The 24,346-nt window shown below is 42.3% G+C and overlaps 1 protein-coding gene across 1 annotated transcript; it reads right to left on the bottom strand.

Annotated features, from left to right (window-relative positions):
* Positions 1 to 350: 350 nt before the first annotated feature.
* Positions 351 to 24,346, bottom strand: LOC112117770 (glycerol-3-phosphate dehydrogenase [NAD(+)], cytoplasmic-like). The gene is made up of 8 exons (XM_024215835.2): positions 24,092 to 24,346; positions 15,433 to 15,610; positions 12,041 to 12,181; positions 11,053 to 11,191; positions 8,870 to 8,982; positions 6,882 to 7,115; positions 6,173 to 6,279; positions 351 to 2,761 (listed from the first exon to the last, which is right to left on the bottom strand). Exons 1-8 carry the CDS (start codon positions 24,130 to 24,132, stop codon positions 2,665 to 2,667), a joined length of 1,050 nt encoding a protein of 349 aa, XP_024071603.1. The 5' UTR covers positions 24,133 to 24,346; the 3' UTR covers positions 351 to 2,664.

Here is a 24,346-nt window from a genome sequence, read left to right as displayed (position 1 = left end):
AAATTACAGCAAATATTTATAAATTTAGCAGAGTTAAATTGGTTTATACTTATATGAACTCATACTTGATATACATTGTCTAAACCTGAAAACGCGCTATAATATTAAAATGACTTCAAATGGAGTTTGGCTTGACTAAGGAGAGCAAAGAAAGGGCCCAAAACTTCAAACCTATGATCGTAATTTCCATTTAAAAATCATGCAACATATTTACATTCAACCCCAAAAAGACGTAAGTTGAGGCTTTCAAAACTGTATAGGGAATTTAGGCATACGCTTCCCATTGAAATGGATGGGAGTTGTGTGATTGTTTCCTGATCATCTTTAAGGCTGAGATTTTTGGTTTTTTGTTCCCCATGGTTCTATATTTTTAATCTGAACAAATCAATGTCAAGGATGTAACAGGGTTCTTGTTAAATGTGGAAGAAAAAAATCTAATGTAAAAACCTTTACTTTCAGTCTTTGTATAGAGAATTTATAAAACACTAACTTATGCCCTCGCATGACAGCGAAATAGAGGCAATTTTGTGCAAAAAGTAGGTTACATCCTTTCTTAATGTACATGTGTTTTTCAGAAGGTTGGAATATAAAAAAGTACCACAATTCATTCATAGATGGCTTTTAACCCTGGAAAACATCAAGTATGCAAAGTTACCCAAATAGTTATAAAACAGTGTTCAAAAAGTTAAATTACAGCCTTGAAATCTGGCTGCCAACTGTAGCAAAATTAAAACATTGGTGCATGAGTCAGCATGGGTGTCACTAAGATTCAGAAGTGATGTAGATCTTTTTGAGTGTAGAATGCATGATGGAAATGGCTAGCTTAATCTCTAGGAGGAGCAGGGCTATGGCTGCAGTGCAGTGTCTACTGGATGATGCATGAAGTTGCACTGGCCTCTAATGGGGCCTCCTACCTAGAGTTAAAATGCAGCAGATTCATTCACCAATGTAATCATATAGGAAGTCTGTGCGTTTATAGCAATTATTTTGTGCGTGTGTAGCAGTGAAACATCAAGGGCTTTAACTTCACTGGCCAAATTCTACCCCTCTTTGCAAACTTGTAACCCCATTGAAATCAACAACATTGCACATGGTATACATCAGGGTGAAGCTTGGACCCTAATTATCAATCTTAGATACATTTTACTATCTTGCCTAGTAATTATCATTAGTCATCAATTGTTGAGAAATACTGACGCTAAACAGATGCATTTTGCAGTGTTATTTAGTTTCTCCAAAATCCTTGTACTTTAAGAAAAGAAATTAATGAAAATCCCTCACCAGGACACTTGGAAGCTTCAGAGGTAAGATTTTCATTATATTAAACTGCTCTGTTTGTGTCTACTGAACAGTCAGTCATATGAGTAGAGTAACAATTACCCTTTCCCACAAGCTTTCTATTAGGAAATCAAATTGAGTAAGAAATTGTATTGACACCTTGCTTTTGAAATGGAATTGTATTTTAGGGGAACTGTATAAGCCCACGTTTGTCCACTTGACAATACTGAAGTAGTCTTTTCTTAAGGAAAAGTTAACTAATTTTGATTTATTTTCCAAGTGGTTTTTCTCCAAATTACATGCATCTTTGCACTGTTTCTGTATGAGAAATATTAGTGGGCAAAGTGATAAGATGCACGAGAATTAGATTTTATGCGGGTGGGGGGCCGATGAGTATGGGGACTGCTTATAATTAAGGCTCCGATTTAGTCACGGAATCCATGACTTCAGCCTGCGATGGTTGGGAGCTGCAGAGTCCACACCACCCACTGGCCCCCGGAGTTCCCAGCCACCATGGGCCGCAAGGAAACCCCCAAACTGCGGGCTGGGGAACGAGCTCCCTGCTGGCGGTGGCAGGAAAAACCCCGACCTCCCAGCTTCTGTGGGCGTTGCAGCAGGAGAACCGGAGCTCCTGGCATGCAGTGGCAGGGGAGCCCCAAGCTCTCTGCCACCCCAGCTGGCGGGGTAACCCCTGCAGCTTCCAGGTGCTGGGGGGTGAGGGAAACCCCTACCCAGCTTCAGGCCAGGGGTGGCAGGGGAACCCCAAGCTCCCAGCCGCTGCAGGCCAAGGGGAACCCCCAAGCTCCCAGACACCGCAGGTAGCGGGCAGCCCCGGGCTGCAGTGGGGACCCCAAGCTCCTGGCACCTGGGAGACGCCAGGAGCTGCAGGTGGTAGGGGTACCCCACAACCACCAACTGCTGCAGGCGGCTCCTTGCCCCTGCATCGCTGCCCCATAGTGCGGGGATCCGCAGATCCCCATTTTGTCAGGGATATTTTGAGTAAAAGTCATGGACAGGTTATGGCTTCCGTGAAGAAAATTTCTCTGTCTTGCCCATGACCTGTCCGTGACTTTTACTAAAAACATTTGTGACAAACTCTTTAGCCTTACTTATAATCAACAGGAAAGAAAAGAATTCTCCTAGGGTTGATTCTGAAAAGACCAACCAAAGTCAAACCCATATTAAGGTTATTCAATCCTGTATCCATCCTACTTCCTTGGAGATAATATTGAAATATTCAGGCTGACTGTACAAAAAAAAATTTCTACGTTGCCTTTACAAGAAGAGTTATGTGCCACATGACTTATTTGGCTGCTTTTATTTACTACCAAGTCGAGAGAAGCCCAGAAGAGATGAATGCACATCCAGATGAGCCACATGAAATTCTTACATGTGTTGTGGATGATTCTGTAGACAAGAGATGAATTCCTGGACCAACCTACCCTCATAGCAGATCTGGTAGACAGTTGAGAACAATGGAAACCTAAAAGAGGGATGAAATAATTAAAGTGGTTTTGAAAGTTTACTTTATGCAAACAGCTGCACTATTCTTGACACCTATGAAAATGGGGGTTGGGGGAAAAGTGCTGCCTTTTTCTGCTTTAGGATGTAAAACAAAGTTTGAAGGCTTTTCATGCTGCTTTTTTCCCTCTCCTTTCACAATTTCCTCTTCTCTCAAAATTTTAGGCCTATCTATCTTGTATGTGGTTCTCCCCTCCCCGCCCCCCCAGAGATTGTCTGGATAACTGGAGAGCTAGTTGTAGGATTAAGACATCAAGTACAAATAGAATGAAACTGACCCAATTGAGAGGAAAAGATGTTACTGTTTATCTTGGGGTAGGGAAGGTGTCTGCCTATTTAACACTAATGCTTGACAAACAGGTGGGAGAAAGCTGTATGGAAAAAACTCAACAACCTGTCCTTTCAATTAAGGACTTGGAAAACTCTCCCTTCTGCTCCCTACTCCTCCCAAGGAGTCTTCCAGGAAAGACAAGCTGTGATATTTCTAAGGTAAAAGCATGCAGAACTGACCCTCACATGGTTTCCCTTACATAGCATAAAAAAGCAAAGAATGTTTTCCTTTTGCTGGTTGCCTTTTAAGTTAGAAAATTTTACAGTCAAGAATGAGAGAATGGAATTGATTTGAAACTAAGTGCATAATGTAGAATTTCATTAAAGGGGCACTGTCTGGTCCATTATAGGTTCTGTCAAAACAAGCTTTTATGAAATCTAAACCCAAGAGAAGTTTTTTCAATAATTATTACAATTCCAATGGACAAGTTTTTTTTTTAATGCCTCCTTACAGTGCTTCCACCCTAAACACTGCAGCAGTGTGTGAGTGTAAGAGAACCTGAAAGACTCATACTTTCATTGTGCAAGTTGAAACAGAGGCAAAGCCTAATTGTAATTCAAATGTTTTCATTTGTAATCTCAAGTGCTTATATAGAATCCTAAAAATGTGGGGCTTGAATGGACTTTGAGGTGTCAGCAAGTCCAGCTCCTTTGGCCGAGGCAGGACCAAGTAAACCTAGACCATCTGACAGGTGCTTGTTCAACCTGTTCTTAATTTGCTATGATGGGGATTCCACAGCCTCCCTTGGATGCCTATTCCAGAGCTTAACTATATAGTTAAAAAGTTTTTCCTAATATCTAACCTAAATCTCCCTGGCTGCAGACTAAGCCCATTACTTCTTGTCCTACCTGCAAGGACATGTAAAACAATTGATCAGTCCTCTTTATAACAGCCCTTAACATATTTGAAGACTTAAGTCTTCTCTTCTCAAGACTAAACATGCCCAGTATTTTTTTAACCTGTCCTCCTAAATCAGGTTTTCTAAACCTTTTATCATATTTGTTGCTCTCCTATTGACTGTGTCTCCAATTTGTCCACATATTTCTTAAAGTGTGGCACCCAAAATTGGACACACTACTTCAGCTGAGGCCTTACCAGTGCCAAGTATAGCAGGACAGTTGCCTCCCATGTCTTACATATGATGCTCCTGATAATATACCCTGTAATATTTGCCTTTTTTGAAACTGCATCGCACTGTTGACTCGTACTGAATTTGTGATCCATGATAACCCCCAGATCTTTTTCACCAGTACTATACCCGGCCATTTAGTCCCCATTGTGTAGTTGCGCGTTTGCATTTTTCCTTCATATGTGAAGTACTCTGCACTTCTCTTTATTGAATTTTATCTTGTTGATTTCAGACCAGTTCTCTAATTTGTCAGTTATTTTGAATTCAAATCCTATCCTCCAAAGTGCTTGCAACCCCACCCAGTGTGGGTGGGGTTGCAAGCACTTTGTCATCTGCAAATATTTATAAGCACACTCTCCACTCAGTCTTCCAAGTCATTAATTAAAATATTGAATAATTCCAGGCTCAGGACTGAGCACTGTGGGACCCCACTAGATAGGCCCTTCCAGACTGACAACGAATACTTTAACTACTCTCTGAGTATGGTCTTTCAACACAGTGTGCACCCACCTCACAGTAATTTCATCTAGACCATTTCCCCTAATTTGTTTGAGAATGTCATGTGCGATTATATCAAAAGCCTTACTAAAATCAAGATATCCCATCTACTACTTCCTTTCCCATCCACTAGGCCAGTAACCCTCTCAAAGAAGGAGATGAGGTTGGTTTGTTGTGATTTGTTCTTGACAAATCTATGCTGGCTATTCCTTATAAACCTATTATCATCTAAGGGTTTACAAACTGATTAATAATATGTTCAAGTATTTTTGGTATCAATGTTAATCTGACTGATCTATAATTTCCCAGGTCCTCTTTATTCCCCCTTTTAAAGATAGATACTGTGTTTGTCCTGCTCCAGTCCTCTGAGACCCCGCCAGTCCTCCATGAGTACTCAAAGCTAATTACTAATGGTTCCAAGATTGATTCAGCTGGTTTATTAAGTACCCTAGGATGAATTTCATCAATCCTTGCCAACTTGAATACATTAATTTAAATATTCTCTAATCTAACCTGTTCTCTTTCTATTTTGGACTGCTTTCCTTCCCCTTGTTAATACTGTGTTGAGTACCTAGTCATTAACCTTTTTAGTGAAGACTGTAGCCGAATAGGCATTAAACACCTCGGCCTTCTTGATGTCATCAGTTATTAGCTCTTCTTCCCATTTAAATAGATGACCTACACTTTCCTTCATCTTTCTCTTGATCCTAGTGTATTTAAAGAACTTCTTCTTGCCTTTTATGCCCCTTGCTAGATAACTCATTGTATGCCTTTATCCTTTCTCATTGACCCTACCTGCTTACACTATTCTTTTGTACTCCTCCTTAGCATTCATCCATGTTTCCACTTTCTGTAGGATTCCTTTTTTGATTTTTCAGGTCATTAAGGAAACTGTTTAAATGGCTCTGTACTCCAATAGCATCCCCTTGTGCCACTAAAATGTTCCTACTACATAGAAATTTTTCAGCACACAAGCAGTCTTCGTTTAGAAAGATTATCCTGCATAGCTTACTAAGAGAAGGCACTAGTTAAAGTTCATATTGTAGCTAGTATCAGTGAAAGGTGTAACACTGATAGCAGAGCATGAAATCTTATTTGTCTACAGATCAGGTACCCAGGCTGCCTCCAACACTGCATCTCAAATTTTCCTTTTTTTTTTTGGACAGGACCATTGTTAGGTGAAGTAGTTCGTTCTGCGTACCATTCAGCCTTTGGCCTGTTCTGTTGATACTGCCAGTAAGAGTGCAGGCTAATGTGAACAGTGATGGTGCCTTGAGATGTGGACACTTATACTTTATGGACATGGACAGACTATATACTTGTTTCATAAAGACCTTTAAACAGTTGTGAACTAGTAATAACTTTTGCTTATAACAAGTCTGTCAACTTGATATTCAAAAAATCAAACTACTTACTTATCAACCATGTTTTTCTGTTTCAGCATCTTATAGACTTCAGCTGAAGTCTGAGGACCCTGTAGCTTTTGTCCATTCAGCATCTCTTTTTCCAGCTCCTCAATTGACTAGAAGAAATGAGAGTGATCACACAAACAGAATAAAAGGAAGCTGCATAACGGAACAGAGTGTTTCAAGCGGAAAGCTTCTGAAAATGTTAGACAAAAGAATCCAGTGATTAAACTGCAGCCCACGCCTGCCTTGTACTTTGTTATAGGCCAAGTGATTAATGAACAGAAGGTAGTGGGAGGCTTAAACAGATTCTTTCTCGGGTCCCTAAGCAGTGGCTGAGGCATACAGTCCATATTATATAACCTTTGCTTTTATAAGCAGAAGGAAGCAGCACTGGATGTACTTTTCCAAGGGGAAGAGGATTTTCACTTATTCTAGAACTGTGGGATAGTATTCGCTCTCCTTCCAATTTATTTTAGTCCATCTTTGTTCAGCCCAAAGCTTTCAACTCTTGGGACATGCTTGGAATAATATGTGCTACACCATTCCCTGAAACAGTCTTTGCAGTTGGCAAGGAGAGTGAGAGTCACTTCTGCACCCTCCTCTCTTAGATCATAGAGCCAGTGTTCTCCTTTCATCAGGAAGATGACTGTTGATGTGTGTGTAAAACACAATTGATTAACACTTGGGCTTATAATGCCTCAAAAATGCTCCTTACTTTTCCTGTCCGCACAAAGGCTTCCGCTACTTTCCTGTTGCGCCCCCCGTAGCATGTAGTGATTAGATCAGCAACGCCGCAGCTCTCCAGAAAAGTAGCTATTGATACTGGACCCCTGCAGAACAGCTTTGCAAAGGCTACCATTTCCATGAGGCCCAAACGAATGACTGCTGCTTTAGTATTATCGCCAAAGTCCAATCCATCGCAGAATCCAGCTCCTACTGCTACTATGTTCTAAAACCAGTTTAATGGAAAAGGTGCAAAAGAGAGAAGGAAACCAAATCAGATAAGACGTGCAAGTTCTTTGGTAGCATATGCTAACTGTAAGTGAACACAGTAAATAAACTTGTTTTTTACCTGAGTGCTCTCAGGTATTCCAATTCCAAATAATTGTGAGCATACTTCATAGCACTTAAATGTCAAGTAATTGGACTTCTAAGGCCTAAAAAAATGTTCCCACTGTTATTTCCGAGTGCAAACTGAAGGGCAATGTGTTAAAAATTTGGCCCATATAATGCAGCTGGAATAATTTTTTCCCCTTGTTGCCAGGTTGGCAGCGGGATCCCGTGACCCTTCTGTTCTTACCTTTAATTGAATTTTTGCCTAGCCTGGATTTCTACCTCCATAAACAGGCATTGGTTGCAGTAGATCAAACTTGGCCTATGCCTACAGGAACATTTTACTCTCCTTACAAAAGTTTAAAAGAGGTTCACCGCGCATCCTAATCAAATGCTTAATCAAAAATATCCCACACTTTGTAGTCAGACAGTGTAGTTCATGATATATTGTAGTAGTAGGTGTTAGTGTGGCTACCTTTAAGTTTCAAGTCCCAGAAATGCTCATGCCTCAGTTTTGCTCTCTGCACCATTACTGCTGAAACTCTCATTTCAGTAGGAGCCAGGACTGGGCTATTTCCATACAAAAAATACTCCACTGAAACCTGCCTGGGATACATGTTTGTGTGTGTAAATAACTAATTTACTTATAGGTAAACCACACACCGATTCAGTTCAAGCCACTGATGCTTTTTGTCAGAATAAGTTGAACGATAAGAATATACATGACTGCGCTGTATGCTGGAGTGCATTTTCAATGGGTTTTAAAGCAAACTATCCATCTCACTCAAGTGCTGCTTGGAACAGGCTTCAGCTTCAGTATTATTTCTCATTTATTGCAGTTTAATGCAGAGGTCCCAATCAGGACTATTCCTGAATGTGTTACAACACCACTGGGAGACATGGTTCCTGCCCCACAGAGCTTACAGTCTGTTATTTCCTTGTATGTTATTACTTGAACTTTGGAAAGAAAACATTTGCTTAAAGAGGACTATCCATTGGCCTGCTAAACCCAGGGTTATGAGTTCAATCCTTGAGGGGGCCACTTAGGGATCTGGGGCAAAATCAGTACTTGGTCCTGCTAGTGAAGGCAGGGGGCTGGACTTGATGACCTTTCAAGGTCCCTTCCAGTTCTAGGAGATGGGATATCTCTATTTATTTATTTATTTATCCTTTTGCCACCTCTTTACTATATTTAAAAAAAAAAAAAAAAAAAAAGCTCTTTGATAAAGAAATCTAACTTAAGTTGTATGTTAATTGTCGTTTGAATGATAATCTATTATGATTATTTATATTACAGGAGGGCCCTGAGGCACCAAATACGATGAGAGTAACATTGTGCTAGGTACTGAACATACACGTGCTAGGAATTCCTACCACTAAGAGCTTACGATCTACCTAGACAAGGAAGTATTGAGGACCAAATTCTGCTCTCAGAAGCATGCACACCTACAATAAGGAAAGCATTTGTATAATTTGTTCTGAAATGCTCTACAACACACTTATGAGGTACGTACATATTCCCATATGATTTGCCCAAGGCCATCTAATAACCTAGTGGCGGAGCCAGCACTAGACCAGGGACCCTTGAAACGAGACATGAGGGTAGAATTTGGCCCTAAAAAAACAATTATTTGGTTTGGAATCACTAACTTTTAAGGCTCCGCAGATCTCCACTGTATCACAGTCATCCACCACGGTAATCCTGAAATTTGGGGTCTGCATTAATTCTTTAAAGATCTGCCCATGCTTTTCATTTTTGCACCCTGTGGAAGGAAGGATGGGAGTTACACATTCTTGTTACACAAGTTACGGGGTGGACAAAACGTGTATGTTTATAAGATACTGAAGTAGGGGGATGACTCTGAGGGAAGGGTTAGGTTTTGTAATCTGTATAACTAGACATGATTAAAGGGGGATTTGTGAACCAATACCAGTTCTTGCAGCTGGCAGCCAGTATAACTGCACAAGTCAAAATGCATTAGCAAAACGTGTCCAATAACACTTCAAGTGGTTACGGGTAGATAGCCTCCAACACCCATCTCTGCCCAACAGGTGTGGTTAGCTTGTATAATTCCAAACCTGGCCGAGTGCGGTTTTCTAGTGTACGTTTAGTCTCTCACAGTGAAAGCATCGATTTACACAAATATGCTGCCAGCTCACACAGCCCTGCCCGAGGGCCACGGCAGCCTGAGCACTGGGTTGAATTAAACTGCTTAGCTCTAATCCTGGCTCAGCTGTTGTTGACTCACAGTTTGGCTATGGCCAAGTCACTTAACCTATTAGCAGGGTGGTGTCAGGATCAATTCAAGTTTGCACATAGCAATGATGCTGTTTTACATTTTCAAATAAAAGTATTGCTAACCCACTAGGACAAACGTCTCGTAACACCAAATGCATTCCCACTTACAGGAGGATCCATAGACCAAGATGTTCAGTATTGGCGCTGTTAGAAAAGTGGTGTTCCAGCCATACTGAGGTCATGTATCAAACTATTAAAACAGTGTCCTTTCGTATGGAGAAGGGGAGGTGGCAGTGCTACTGGGAAAGCTGTGTGGGGATCTTTGAATGAGGCTTTACTTGACTTTTTTTAGAACGTTGTGTTGGCCTTTGTTTTCATAATAGCGATGTGGCCCTGATGTTCAGTGGGCTGAGCATCAGCAGTCCCCATTACAGTGGGACTTCTGGGTGCTTGGCACCTTTGGCAATCAGGCCCCATGTTGTTAAATATCAGAGCAAGCCTGAGCTGCTTCAGTCCTGCAGCCCTTGGATTAGTGCTCTAGCTCAGAAGCCTGGTTTGTATCCCTCACTCTCTAGGCGAGTTGACATGTGGGAATACGTTGTTTCTCTGAAGTGCCGATCTCTGGCCTGTCTAGCAGCAAAGGAAGCTCTTCTAGATGTTCTCTCCCAAATAGAAGTGGCAGAAACTCTTTGAGGAAGGGCAGGAGAACAAAGAGGCAAACTCCTCTGAAGAAGTAACCTCAAAGCCATCGTTAAAACGTAGGCAAGCAAAGGTGCTAAACTCGCCTCCAAGCTCTCAGAAAGATCTACTGTAACAATATTGCTTAGCTAATGTTCATACTGATGTCGAATAGCCTCCTCAGAGAGCAAAAGTTGCCAAGATGCTATAGTTTTCACTATTAACATTGCACAGGAACGGGCGGTTTGAAATTTGCACATACAATCTGAAACAGCCAGTCAAGCTGCAATAAATTAAAGTTGCATTTTTAATTTTCACAACAGATTTTAAGCTACTGTAAAAATATAAAGGTTAGAGACACGACTGAAACAGTTTGTGCTCAGGTAGGCACTGTGTGAGAGAGAAAATAATAAGCGATACAATTTCAGTTACAAAGAGGTGGGAGGATTGAGAAATTTAAACGAAGGATGGGGGAGGCTTTGTGGGGCTGGTTGCACTTTCCTTGCAGTATGTTGGCCACTGAAGGACTTGACACAATCTCTTTGACATTACTAGGAGTCTCCCATTAACTCCTGTAGGAGGAGAATTGAGCCTAACGTTTTAATGGAAGAGAGTAGCTAATTGCTGCATCTACTAGCACCTGCAGTTGTTTGAGTCTGATCCTGTTTCCAGTGAGATTGTTGGAAATGTGGCCATTCCTTTATGGGAAGGAGGTTCAGAGTTTAATACGTGGTGTATACATAAAACTGTTCAGAAACCCTTCAAAGGTTTCCATGTTTCAATTACACATTATACTCTGTCGCTATGTTTAGATGCTGTCCTATTCCTCTGCTAGGGATTGCTAGAAGTAGAAATGAATATTTGTGGTAGAGCCAATCAAAGCTCTTGACTGTAACTCTCCCTGAATAATCATTACCAATGGTGGTTTCACAGAACTTCTCATCAGCCACTTCACTGGCTATATTGGCCCCCATGAGCACGCTGACTTCTATCTTCAGTTTCTCTCGAATGATGTCTGATATGAGCTTCAAGCCTTCGGCACCCTCATCAACCCCCTAGTTAAAAGATAATATTCAAAGTCAAGTCATTAGAAAAGAAACGAGGGTGACAGAGCATCAGTATGTGAAATGTAGGTCTCATGCGGTAGGCCCGCTGCAGGCAGTTTTCCCTTTAAATGAAAGGACTTGCACCCAGTGCAACAGTAGGTCACAAGGTTTTACTTTATGGTGAGGCTGCTTTTTCTTTGTGTGTTAAACTTCCCGTAGCTGTAAAATAATCAAGTTTTCATGTAATGTGTTTTTTAAATGTTCTAGGCAAGATTTAAATGTAACACATATTCTATGAAAGCGGAAACAGCACATCCCCAGTTTCCTTTATATAAGGAAATAAGTCAAGGTGCATTATGCTTTCCTTCCTCTTATAGTGCTGTTTGCAGGAGAATCTTAAAAGGGAGGGAAAAGGCAACAGCTGGAGAACTGTAGGTCAGAATTAAAATTTCAATTTCCTTCCATTCATGTTTTAAATGAGATTTTCTATAACAATTGGAAAGAAGGAGCAGTGGACTCAAAGCTGGAGGCAAACTGCAAGTTTTAAAAACGTCCTAAATGTTTTTTTTTTCCTTTTCAGATTGTCTCTGGCTTCTTTAGCTTTTTAAGATAGCCTCCCTGATTACAATTGCAAATCACTTCAATTCTGTAAAACCAACTAAAGTGTTTATTGTCCTTCTCTCTTTTTTTTGTGTGTGTGTGTGTGCTCTCAAAAACGACCCTGAAAGGGGAGAATACACGGAATAGAGCATTAAGGCTTTAGACCTGTAGCTCTTTGGCATTTCTAGCCCCAAGTTTTCCATACTGCATACTTATTCCTTCACTGCATACAGATTGATTGTAGAGATCACAAATTACCTTGATCAGTGAAATGCCGAATGCTCCAGGTTTTATGTGACCAATAATCTGGTCACAAATTCGTGTAATGAATTGATGGGGTATAACAAAGATGAAAATATCTGCCCCAGCCGATGCTTCCACCACATCTGCTACAGCCACCTAGGACGAAAGTGAGGAAAAAAATTAACTCACTCATGGTACGAGGGATGGTTAATTAACATACTTACAAAATAATTGTACACCTAATCCATCACAGAAGGGCATTAAAATAAGAATCCATAAACTAAAAATAAAGGAATCCTTAAACTAATTAATGCTATGACAGAGCGTTAGCCTTTAATGCAATCAGGTATTGTATTCCAGATCAAAATGTCCATGAAGGCAGCATATCCTAACTTCTTAAAGCAGTGTGCCATACTAGCCCTGTGGAGATGATCTGGGAAGTATAATACAGCCTACAGCTGCATTACCTCCTCAAGTGCCCTGCAGAGCAGGGAAGGCCCTTCGCCCCTTTTAATGCAGTTCTTAAAGGCAGCCAAGTGACCCTGATAATACAGTTACAGTAGAGCCATGCTGCCAGGGTGTGGAGGCATAGGGCCTCTCCTCGGATGCCTCTGGTCACCTGTGAATGCTTCAAGATCCATGGGGATCTGCAGGGCTTGTGGCAGACCCTATGGCTTACCATGTGTGGGTTACTCCTCTCATCCTGATGGAATGATCAAGGAGAAACTCTGCCAGGGGATCCTTATAGTTATCCTGCCCAAGCAGGATTCACTGCAGGAGATAGTGATTTGGCCTAGTACTTGCAAAAAATTAACACAAACACGCCAAGGAGCTGGCAAGCCCTACCCTGTCCCAAGTGTAAACCATTCCAGCTGGCATTAACAACAAAACCAGGGCTTATAAGGAAGTCAGCAGCTGAATTTCACTCTGCCACAGCTACCAGTAGCTTTACTGATGATGATAATAAGAGAACATATCCCCCTAAGAGTGGGGCCCTTCATCTGTGCCACAGTATGAGCTGAGCAGAAATCAAACAGCACTTTCAGGTCCACAGCTAGACAAACTGCAGCTCTCCGCATCAGCTCCTTTAAAGCCAAGGATTTGCATTCTTTGGTCTAACTGGGTTAGGCCAGTTATTTTAAATGTGAATGGGGAATTCCACTCGGTCATCGAGCATATTGGAGTGAAGTGAGCCATCAAAAACAGGACTGATTTTTAACTCATTAAAACGCACCCTCCTAGCAAACTGTTCACGCACACTTCTCCCATAACCTTATCCATCTAAGATGAACCGGGAGACTTATGACCTAAGCAGTGAAGAGCTACTCCTCCTTTAAATTCTACAGCGATGTGTGTGATACAAACCCCAGCATGTGAAGTGTCTCCAGTGGAGTGACAGGGTCCCTGCTGCTTATAGCATCCAGCATGTTATAAAAGGCACAAGCAGGGCTGGCTCTACTGTTTTTGCCGCCCCTTGCAGATTGCCACCCCGAGCACCTGCTTGGGATGCTGGTGCCTGGAGCCGGCCCTGGGCACAAGATATGCAGGTGGGTCCAGAACTCCTAGTGGTGTTCTTCACCTTCCGGTATAATTACCTCAGTGCCTTACGCTTTGTGCAACTCTGGGGCTTTTCTTTGGGGTAAATATCTGAGCTTCACCATCTCCTTCACCACATCACTGTAACTATTCTTCCTGCAGGAGCAAAGTGGCCTGCACACACGCCTCTCCTCACAGTGCAAGAAAATCTAGCACCTCCAGCCTGGACCAGCAGGCAGCATGAAACCAAAAGCAAGGAGCCGTGATTTCAGCAAAAAGGTAGCAGATAACAGGAAGAGATGTGGCTGCGAAGGCAGTCCAAGGCATTTAGAAGTCGGGGTGACTTCCAGTCACTGTGACTCCCTGGGCAGTGGAGTTCAAAAGTGCTGCCGGAGAATGTATGTTGTATGTATGAAGGGAACGTATGTTGCATTAGGGACTGCAAGTAGAGGACTGCTTATACTGGTACAGGTTGTGCATCGACACTGCCACTAGGCTGATAGAACTATACCAGCAGCGACTTACGTTCCTCCGAAAAGGGGAATAACTATGCTGGAAAAAGTGGAAGTTTTGTCAATAAAAGACTAAATTAAGCATGGACACCTGCCAGGCTGTGCTGGAAAAAGGCTGGTTTAGCTGGTACAACTTTCTAGCGTAGGTCAGGTTTTAGGGTGAGTCTGCTACCGGGATAGGAATAAAAAAACAGGCTTTTTCTCCTGTTATATTGTTGTAAAAATAATCAAGGTGGTTCATGTCTCGCTTGGTATTAGACCACGGAGATCAAATCCACCTATGTCAATTTCAAGTCACGTGAGTGCAAACATGCTATTACAATACTAAATTTAGAAAAATTAACTACTCTAAGCAAGGAGGCCACTCATATGCAGCATGTTAATTTCTGTTTGCACAAATTAAAAGCTACTCTGTAAAGGCTGTGCTACTTTCTTTACTTTTCAAAACACGACCATCTGGCAAGCTCCTGAACAAACAAAATGTCATCCTGCTTGCTTTAAATTAAGTAGCTATAAATAATCTAGAACGATCACGTTTCTGAAGCTGTAAATTATCTAGTATGATCACACATTTCGAATGTCTGTAAAAGTTATAGTTTTTTGCTTTTGGTAGATTTTATTGTATTACCAATTAAAGTGACTCCGTTTTTCTATTCTGAAATCACACACGGAATTACAGCAATGCTCTTTATACTGTTATATGTTATGCTGTTAGCTTTTCTATTGAACTTTGAGTTAGAAAGGGAGGGGGGAGTTAAAACAACCTTAATTTTGTTAGGGTGGACGCTATGGGCCACATACTGTGCTGGTATAAATCAGCATAGCTCTATAAATGCTGTGGAGATGTGCTGATTTTCAGCTGGGCAGGATCTGGGGCTTTGTGTACAAAAACACAAATAGAGCTGGTTTGTTTGAAGTTGTATGTCCTTTAGAATTTAGATGTTTGCATCGCTTACAAATGTCTCAGTGGGTCAAATTCAGAAGTAATGTGAATGTTAGAGTAAGTTGGGCAGAAAAGAGATGTAAGTAATCTTAATACTTGGCATGTGTACATAGGATGAGATAGTAAACCCACAGATAAGGTTGGCAGTTAAAGCAGGATTAAAGTTCCTCTAATTCATACATTAATGACTAGTTGTAAATGATCCAAGCAACAGGGATTCCATTTAAAGAATTAAGGTCTAAACAAAGAACTTTAGCTTCCCTCTTCCACCCCCCCACCCCCCAGTCAACCTATCACCTCTCCCTAGTGTTAAATCCACTTTTTTAAAGCAAACCAGAGATTGTGAAATTCTCAGTCTGGCCCAACTATCAGTCTTAAAGCTTTGAAAGAACATTTCAGTTGTTTAGCCAACTTACCACATTTTTAGGTAACGTATGTCCTGGAAGATACTTCACATTTTCATGCTCTTTGTTTATGATCTCTGTGAGTTTCCTCCCATTTATGATTTCTTCAAACACCCACATCTTCACAACAGGATCAAACCTGTTAGACTTCTGGATATTTTTGCCAATAATTTTTGCAATAGCAGACCCCCTGTATAGCAAAGTAAAATACTTAGAGACAGGATTCTGTACATTCGTTTTGAAACCATCTCCTTAGGAAAGTTGAGTAACCCTAGTTCCACCTGGAAGCACAAACTGCATTGAGAAAAATACTCCGACCTCACTGAAAGGCCTGCATTACAGGAACTATGGCCATGTTTATATGCTCACTAAGCCCAATACAAGGCTCTTCCCTCAGTCAAGAAAATACCCACTGAGATATACAGAAAATGGATACCAAGTAAAATACAATTGTGGTCGGAAATCCAGGGTTAACATAAGCATGATGTAGCATGTTATATCTTGTTTTTAATTTAGAACTTTGAATAATATTTTTTGTTTCTCAGATACTTTGCTTAGCTTCTTTAAAAAAATAAAAATATAAAAAAAAGTAGAGTAACCCAAGCGAGAAGATGCTGCTGAGCAATGTGGATACATTGAAGTCTGTGCATCTTACCTGAAATGTATCAAACTTTCCTATCAATAGCCGCACTCCAGGAGGGGCCTTCCTGAGGGGTGGTCTAGCTTAGTTAAAGGGACACTATCAGGTTAAAATTCACTCAAAGTCTAATGGTGTGACAAACAAGACCTTAGATGGTTAAAACCTGAAACAACTGAAGTCATCTAGTTTACTTTGCATCATTCATGCTGTGCATTTACTTGCTTTTCTGTCAGCTTGGACCAGTGGTTCTCAACCTGCAGCCCGCCGGGCTGCTTGCAGTCCAGTCAGCACACAGCTGCGGCCTATGTGACATCCTCATGGCCATACAGGCAGTATATATATTGTGTTGATGCGTCCCACATAACACACGTGGCCCACAATGGTAAATAGGCTAAGAACCACTGGCATAGACAGTGAAATTAGACTAGTCATTTTCCCTGATTTCATTTTCTCATGCACCAGCACAATACTGCCATGTTTGAGTTATGAACACTGCAGGAAAAATATTTAAATTAAACAAAAAACTTGATTTAACCGTAGAAGACGACCATGAAAATACTGGTTAGTGGTCTTTGCGTTTTAAGAAAGAACTTAACATTTTGAGCCTACTTTGACTTTTAAGGACCTGTCCACATTACAAAGACAACTTTTGAGTCAGAGGATCTGGTTACAATACTCTTGTCCTCTGACCCAGTTACAACACAGCTACAATTAGAAGCATGAACAGACCATAATTTGTGTGTTAGCCAGTTATCAGTAACTGATAAAAGCTTGGGTTTATCCAAGGTTAAGTCCAATTAGATGTTGTCCAAACAACAAGTCATAACTGCTTTGCAACTGGGACAGAGGGAAACCATGTTGTAACTGCCTCCCTTCACTCAACTATAGTAGTGACTTAAATCAGCTTGCACAAGGCCAATTGCTCAATAAGCAATAACAGAATAAGGGCCCCTATCTTACTGTCTTTATTCATGCAAAAGTCCCACTGAAGTCAGTGGGCATTTTGCCTGAGTATTGGCCGCAGGACAGGTGCCAAGGTATGCAGTGATACCAGGCTACCCAAAGACCCTGGGGGTGTTGGGAGGCCTTGTATCATGAAAGCAATCTGTTTATTTTTTTAAGTCATTTACAAATGTAAAGTATATAGGTAAAAATTTCAGGGGGAAATATTCATTAAAGGGGCATAAGGATTCTCTTTGTGAAACAGATGAGGCCTACCATATTTAATACTAAAATTATATCTAATTTATAGTGCAGTTCTCGGCCCGTCCCATCAGAATGGGAGACTGAAAGGAGGGCGACGGTTTGTGGAAGTGTGCAGTGACTAAGCATTGGGAAGAAAGGTTGCTTTTGTGGCTAAGGCACTGGCCTGGGACTCTGGAGATTGGGGGGTCCTGGTTCTGCCACACACTTTCTCTGTGACCCTGGATAAATGATTTAATCTCCCTGTTATCCTCATTTTACAGATTGGGAACAATACTCTCCCCCTCCCTCCCATCCTTCATCGGCCCTGTAAACTCTTGCGGGCTGGGACTGTCTCTTACCAAATGCGTACTCAGTACCAAGTACAATACAGAGGCCCAGATCTCATCTGGAGCCTCTCTGGGCACTACTGTAATATAAAAAGTTGGCCTGATTTTCAAAGCTACTGAGCATCCGCAGCTCCTGCTGATTTCAATGGGAACTACAGATGCTTGGCATCTTTGCAAATCAGGCCAACAAAGGCAAACCTAAAATTACTTAAGTATAAAAAAATGATGCTGATTATTTCGGATACCCGCTAAGGAGCACTAAACGTTAAGAGAAACTGCTTGTTCTGGCCTTTAAGCAATCCAAGCTCATTTTAAAATTGAAAGATAGGCTCCAGCACACGGTAAGCTCTCTTTAAAGTTTTTAGTAGCTTACGATGGACTGGCAGCTCTCAGAGAACCAGACTGCTTTTCCAGCAGAGCCTTCATCGCTGATGTGCTCAGATGCTACTGGGGCACCATTTTGAAACTGACAAGACTGGAACACAAAGGAATCTAGGTTACTAAATAAGCAATTTTAGAAAAATCTGAGGCGGTGTTCAACAGTCAGCTGGAAAAGATTCTCACTGTGAATTAATGGGAGACTCGCACATAAACAAAGAGTTCAAAAACTGGTGCTCTATTTTACCTAACCTATTTGAAATTCATAGTTCAGCACTAACCAGCCTTTGGAAAGAATTGCTTTATCTGTGAAACCAGTGTTTAGTAGACTATAGGAGCGTGGCAGGGAAGGTTCACGAATGCAAACAAAGTCAAGGGACACTCCCACATAAACAACATTTTACCTCATTTATTCGCCAAAGATCAATTTATTAAAGGTAATAGAAGGCTGTCCTTTTTAATTAGATACCGATTAAAGGGTTGACAGAAACCCAATTTATGAAAGAAATCAACAACAACAAATAGTTTTTACTGCTAATTCTTAAAACAATTTCTTCCAGGATAGATGAATAATAGTAGTACTATGCTTCAAGTGCTGGCTCTCAGCATTATTGGACCGTAGAACTTTTGGATGGCAATGTTCTGACTGAAGTCACTGACAATTCTATCAGTAACTTCAATAGAAGCAGGGTCAGTCCCCAGAGGAGCAGGATGGCTCATTAATATTAGAGTAGTGTCTTTCTCTTTAATTTGAATTGCAGTAGCATCCAGGAATTCCAGTCATGTATGAAGATCCCATTGTGTGTGGCTTTGTACAAACACAGAACAAAAAGACAGCCCCTTGCCCTGAGCAATTTATAATCTATAGGTTTGGCTACATGGGGAAGTTATACCAGTGTGAGGGAGAGTTTGAACTACTATAGTTTATATTTATATGGGTCTAACTCCCCATGTGGGTGGACACACTTATTCTGGAATAAGAGTGTTTTTTTCAGTTTAGCCTGTGTCACTCGGAAAGTGGTTTATACTAAACTGAAAAAAAAAGCACTCTTATTCCAGAATAAATGTGTCCAGATAGGGAGTTGTACTGGTGGAATTATAGTGGTTTAATTATACTGGTATAACTGGAACAATCTACCCAGGTTTTCTACAGGGGAGACAAGTAACATTTCAGAGAGAGAGAGAGAGTGTCCCCTCTGCATCAAATAGACGCTTGCTCCTCTACTAATAAATGCTCGGTCTTGTAAAGTAGTGAGCACCTCCAACTCCTACTGAAGTAAATTGGGAGTGGAAGGCATTCAGCATCTTGGAGGATCAGGCCCCCAGATATGGTAATTTAGAAATTAATCTGTATTTTTTAAACAAATAGCAGAACCATTATTAACTAACAAAACCTATTGCTCCTCTGGTTTGGCAGGTAGTTTATATAATCAAATCCGCAATAAGGCTTCCAATACTGTTGGCATAATAAGGATCACTGTGACTCACTGGGCAGCTGAGAGAAGCTGTTGAAACATTTTTGTCATGTGTCAACTATCTTGCTGAGACTCAGAAATGATCCCTGAACTGTTAGTTAAATATCTAGTTTGAGCGCAACAGAGGGAATGGTGTGTCTGCTAGAGGTAAACATTCCACTGTTATGGCTGCTTTTTAAAGAAACACTGTTTCAACCTTGACAAGCTCAAAAAACACCCTTTCCCCCAAATAAAAATGATTTTTTTCTGCTTTAAAATGTGTTTCCACCAGCTGCAACTACTCTAAGCCACCCAGCTTCTGGCTTAAACAATCCAAAGAACCACTGAGAGATTTGGATCACACACAGAAAGAAGTGTGCATGCCATGCTGTTCAGTCATACTCTGCTCTTATAGTCCAGAAGGAAAGCAAAATCCAAAGTCCACTGAACTTAGAGGAAAGAGCCCTATTGATTTCAGTAGGTTATGGATCACACCCAAAGTGCTTTCCAGAGCAATGTTCTTGCCCATTTCAATATCCTCCTGATTCACAACAAGGGGGAGAGCAGAATGGGGGTAGCACAATATTCACTCATATGAAGCAACAAACCCAGGACCCATGTAAGGCTGAATTGTCACAGAAATATGAAACCATATCAGCACCTTTCTGGAGAACAGTGGATTCCTGGGAAAGGTGCTAAAATACTTCAAAGGAAAATGCAAATGCTGCTTTAAATTTCTGTGTGGGCATGATGTTAAGTGAAGGCTGTCCTGGCGTTAGTCCTCGCCCCTTCATGTAAGGAGCACATACAAGGCGTACTGACCCTTTGCTCTCCTTCTGAGCCAGAAGGGGGATGAAATGAGTTGGCCTGATCCTGCAAGCTTCAGCTCCCATTGAAGGCAAGTGGTGCTCAGCTTCTCTGAGGACCAAGCCCTAAAATGCTTTGATAATACTTAGCACGTTGGGATTTTCCTCTATACATATTACAGCGTGTTACAAAGGTGAGTAAATATCAATAACCCCATTTTACAGGTGGATAATTGGAGGCACAGAGTGGCAAAGTGATTTGCCTGAAGCCACTAAATTCCTGGCAGTGCTGTGAGTGCAACTGAAGCCTCCTGCCTTCCAGTCTGGTCTGGTGCAATAGACCACACTAGCAAGAATTTAGAGTGAATAAAGGGGCAGGGTGACACACATGGACCTATTGTATGCAATTGCCGCAATCTCAGAGTCCAGATAGTGGTTTGGGTTGCCTAGGCCAGGAGCTGGAATTTTAACACTGGGCAGCCCTCCATAGTTAGAGCTGCAACAATGTTATTCCCTTGGGATATAAGGATAGGGAAGTATATCGATATTAAAATGCACTATGTAATTTGTTTTGCTGCGGGGGGTTAAATTTTCAAAATCACCTTGTCCCCTTCTCAAAGGTGAATTAGGTGTTTAGGGGCCCAAATCCTATTGAGTGAAAATGGGATTTGAGCTTCTCAGTTACTTAGGCGCTTTTCAAAATCTGACTTGTCATCTCTGGGGTGAGACTGTTCCTTTAAAATACAGATGTTACATAATGTGTGTCTTGGAGAGACATTCCTTCCCTAATGCCCAATCTGAGATCTGCACTTGAATATACAGTTCAGAGATCTGCACTTGAATATACATGCACTGTTCTTTAGAAAACATGGTTTCAAATCCCAGTATAAACAAGACCTTAGGGAAGAAATTCTGTGTTCTCTAGCAGCAGGGTGGGGAAGGCAGAGAAATATTTTAAAATGAGTGTACATACTAGTGAGAGGCATCAGATTTCAGACCTGTCTATCAGGGTTTGAACTGTGCCAGTATAGGATGCTACCCCTTTCAACTCTTCTCTGGGGACACCATTAGCTTTTGCAGAATTTAAGCTTTCAATTTAAAGATGGTTGTGAAGATAATGACCAGAATGCTCATCCAATGCTGTCTTACTAAGTCTGCAGTTAATAACACTCAACTATGAAGGACTTCCCTGACATTCCATTCATCTCAGGATGTTTACTCTGAAACCTAATGATTTAAATTTAAAATGTAAACATTATTTCCCTGTGATCTTTTTAGCAGGAACGGTTTGGTATTCTGGGATTGCTGGGGTCTTAGTAGTGTATCCCCATTTTTCCCCACTGTGAACCATGCTCTCAAATTTGTGTCCATTTTTAGTGTAGAACTTCTTGAAATCTGTGTAAAGAACCAGTGCATTATTTTGAGCACATATTTTGGGAGACTGAGCTCCCTCACGGGGGACAGAAGGGAAAATAATCCCTTACAGAGGCCCAATTCTGCACATATGCTGATCCAGATTCTGAAGTCAATGGAAGTATTGTGTTGTATAATAGCTGTAGAATCAGGACCCGCATGTTCTCTTCCAGTAGGAGACATAAGGATCTCTGCAATAATTCATTGAGGAGTGTGGGAAATTACCAAAAACAAACAAAAAGCTTCAACTGAGGAGAGAGAGAACTGTTTACCAAAGCCAAAGGGAGAGTAGAGAACCTGGCAATCCCTCTAGCAAATTGCATGCACTTGCCATTTCCAGGCAGAGGTAACAGTACTAAATATCAAAGCAGGAGACATTTAATCTGCATTCAGTGGCAGTTAATTACTTGAAAGTTACAAAAAGAAGAGTACATGTGAAGATGGGTGAGCATGAGGTTATTTCACAGTCAGTCTGGGGCCTGGGGCACGTGGAAGACACTACAGACTCTCCTGGAGGCCCATGGAATCCTCCTCTTGCCTCTCCACCCAAGAGGTACAAGGCTCAGAGTAGTCACTTGCTACCTTTAGGTTTCAGTATGCATTTTACACGAGCAGCCACGTAGCTGCCATGTGCACATGCTTCCCCTCATAGCACAGCGGAGTGGAGAGGACACTGTATGGGGAATCAGCTGACCTGGATTCTGGTCTCAATCCTGCTGCTTACTCTATGTGATCTTGGGCAAGCCATTTCAGCTCTGTAGCTACCTAGTTTCCCCATCTTAAAAAAATAGGGATAATACTGATGCACCTCTGCAAAGCTTTGAGATGTATACATGAAAATGCTATTAGTTCTTACTAATAAGTACCTGGTGTTTCATATTTCTATTGTTTTTTTCTCCCATTCTTAGTGGCATGTGTTCCTCTTCCATGAGCCACCAGCTTCTGATGGGCGTGTACCCCAATGTAGGAATTCCAAGAACTCTCCTTGGAGTACCACTGGGTTCTCCTAGCACCCAACTGTAAAACCCTAAAACTAAAGGTAAAGAACATCTTCTTCCACTAGTCACAGGCTTTCAGACAGTGTCCCATTGTTTATTATTATTTCACATTTTGATTACAGCAGTCCCTAGAGGCCAACCACGTTGGGTCCCTGTTGTGCTGGACACTGTACAAGCCATCTAGCAAACATCAGTCCCTGCCACAAAGCGCTTACAGTCTGAGGTGAGACTTAACAGGTGGACGAGCCAAACAGGGAGGTCAGGCTGGGGGCCAGGTTGAAAGAGTAACAAAATGAATAGATTTGCAGAGCTCTGGGCCAAGCAAGACCAATGGATCTTGTAGGGTTCACTAGGAATATTTTTAGGACCACAGGTTCCTGGCTTTCCTATCAATAGCCACAGTCCAGGAGGGGCCTGCCTGAGGGGTGGTCTAGCTTAGTTAAAGGGACACGATCAGGTTAAAAATCACTTTTAATGTTTAACGGTGTGACAAAGAAGACCTTAGATGGTTAAAACCTGAAACAACTGAAGTCATCTAGTTTACTTTGCATCTCTTTTTCTGGCATTTTTAGCCCAATCCTAGATTCATTTTTTTTTTCAACCCAAATATTTCACTGACTTCACCGATTTCACTGACCCTGGGAGATGCTAAGAACCTGTTGTAAAGTCCTGAGTGCCCCCTTCACTCGCTGACTCTAGTAGCTATTAGGAGTGCTCAGCACCTCTCAAGATGAACTCAGCCTGGCAAAGGATCAGGCCCCTGTGTGTGTATGTGCCTCTTTCCAACCAATGCTCAGGTGATGTACAGTCCTCAATGTCATCTCAAAACCCAGGTAGAAAACCCCCCACTGCCTTACAGTATAACTGGTAGTTTGGAGACTTTTCAATACACCCAAATTCTGCTCTGCTACAGGCTTCTGCGTCGGCACTGCCTTCAGTGGCGTTAATCCGGACTCACATTAGCATGGGGCAGTACGTGGCTTTGCAAAGGCAGAAATTGCTTAAATGTGCAGCCGGCACAGACACCCCCCCAATAAAACCATCTCGGGTGTCACTTTTTTGCGGTGACTCAAATCGCTCGGTTTTCTGTAAAACGCCGTCCTTCGCTTCTGCTCCGTGAGAAGGGGAGTCTGGCTGCGGATTGCGGGGCTCGCTGCAGCCGGGCTCTGACGGACTGAGCTCTCCCTTCCCCTGGCCCCCCAGACTCCAGCCAAGAGACACAATCTCCCGTGCAGCTGAACGCGGCTCAAGGATTGAAGTCTCCGCTCCTCGGCCCGAGCCCCCCAGGGCAGAGACAGGCGCTCTCGGGCCCCCGTGTGCTGCAACCCCCTGCCAAGGGACAGAGCCCAGCAGCGGGGCGCAGAGCGGCTACAGAACGCGCCCAGATCTCCGCGCAAGGCTAGAGCCCAGCGCAGCCCCACCGCGGGTCCGGGCTCCAGGCGGCACTCACCAGTTCCCAGACCCAACGATGCAGACTTTCAGCGCAGGCATGGTGGCTCACGCGCCCTGGGGCGATGGCTGGTGCTGGTCTCCGATGTCACCGACCAGAAACCCGGGTGCGCAGCAGCAGCAGCTCGGTGCCTCCGCGTTGCTCAATCTTCCGCCTGGCAGTGCGTGTGGCCGCGGGAGGGCGGTCTGAACACTCCCCAACCTGCAAGCCCCGCCTGCGCCCTGAGATCCCGCTCGCCGGCCGCTCCCCCGGGTG

The sequence above is a fragment of the Terrapene carolina genome, unplaced genomic scaffold, assembly GCF_002925995.2.
Source record: "Terrapene carolina triunguis isolate 2854851 unplaced genomic scaffold, T_m_triunguis-2.0 Scaffold62, whole genome shotgun sequence".
NCBI lineage: Eukaryota > Metazoa > Chordata > Testudines > Emydidae > Terrapene > Terrapene triunguis.
The sequence above is the reverse complement of the archived record's forward strand: the minus strand, read 5'-3'. Positions and strand labels throughout refer to the sequence as shown.

Bases quoted from the DNA above. Each gene is read 5' to 3' on its own strand.
- LOC112117770 (XM_024215835.2), bottom strand. From the start codon at position 24,132: ATGCCTGCGCTGAAAGTCTGCATCGTTGGGTCTGGGAACTG. The intron at 12,182-15,432 runs GTAAGTTGGCTA...CTTTCGTCCTAG, and splicing joins ATACGTTACCTAAAAATGTG to GTGGCTGTAGCAGATGTGGT. The intron at 11,192-12,040 runs GTAATTTGTGAT...TCTTTTAACTAG, and splicing joins TCGGCATTTCACTGATCAAG to GGGGTTGATGAGGGTGCCGA.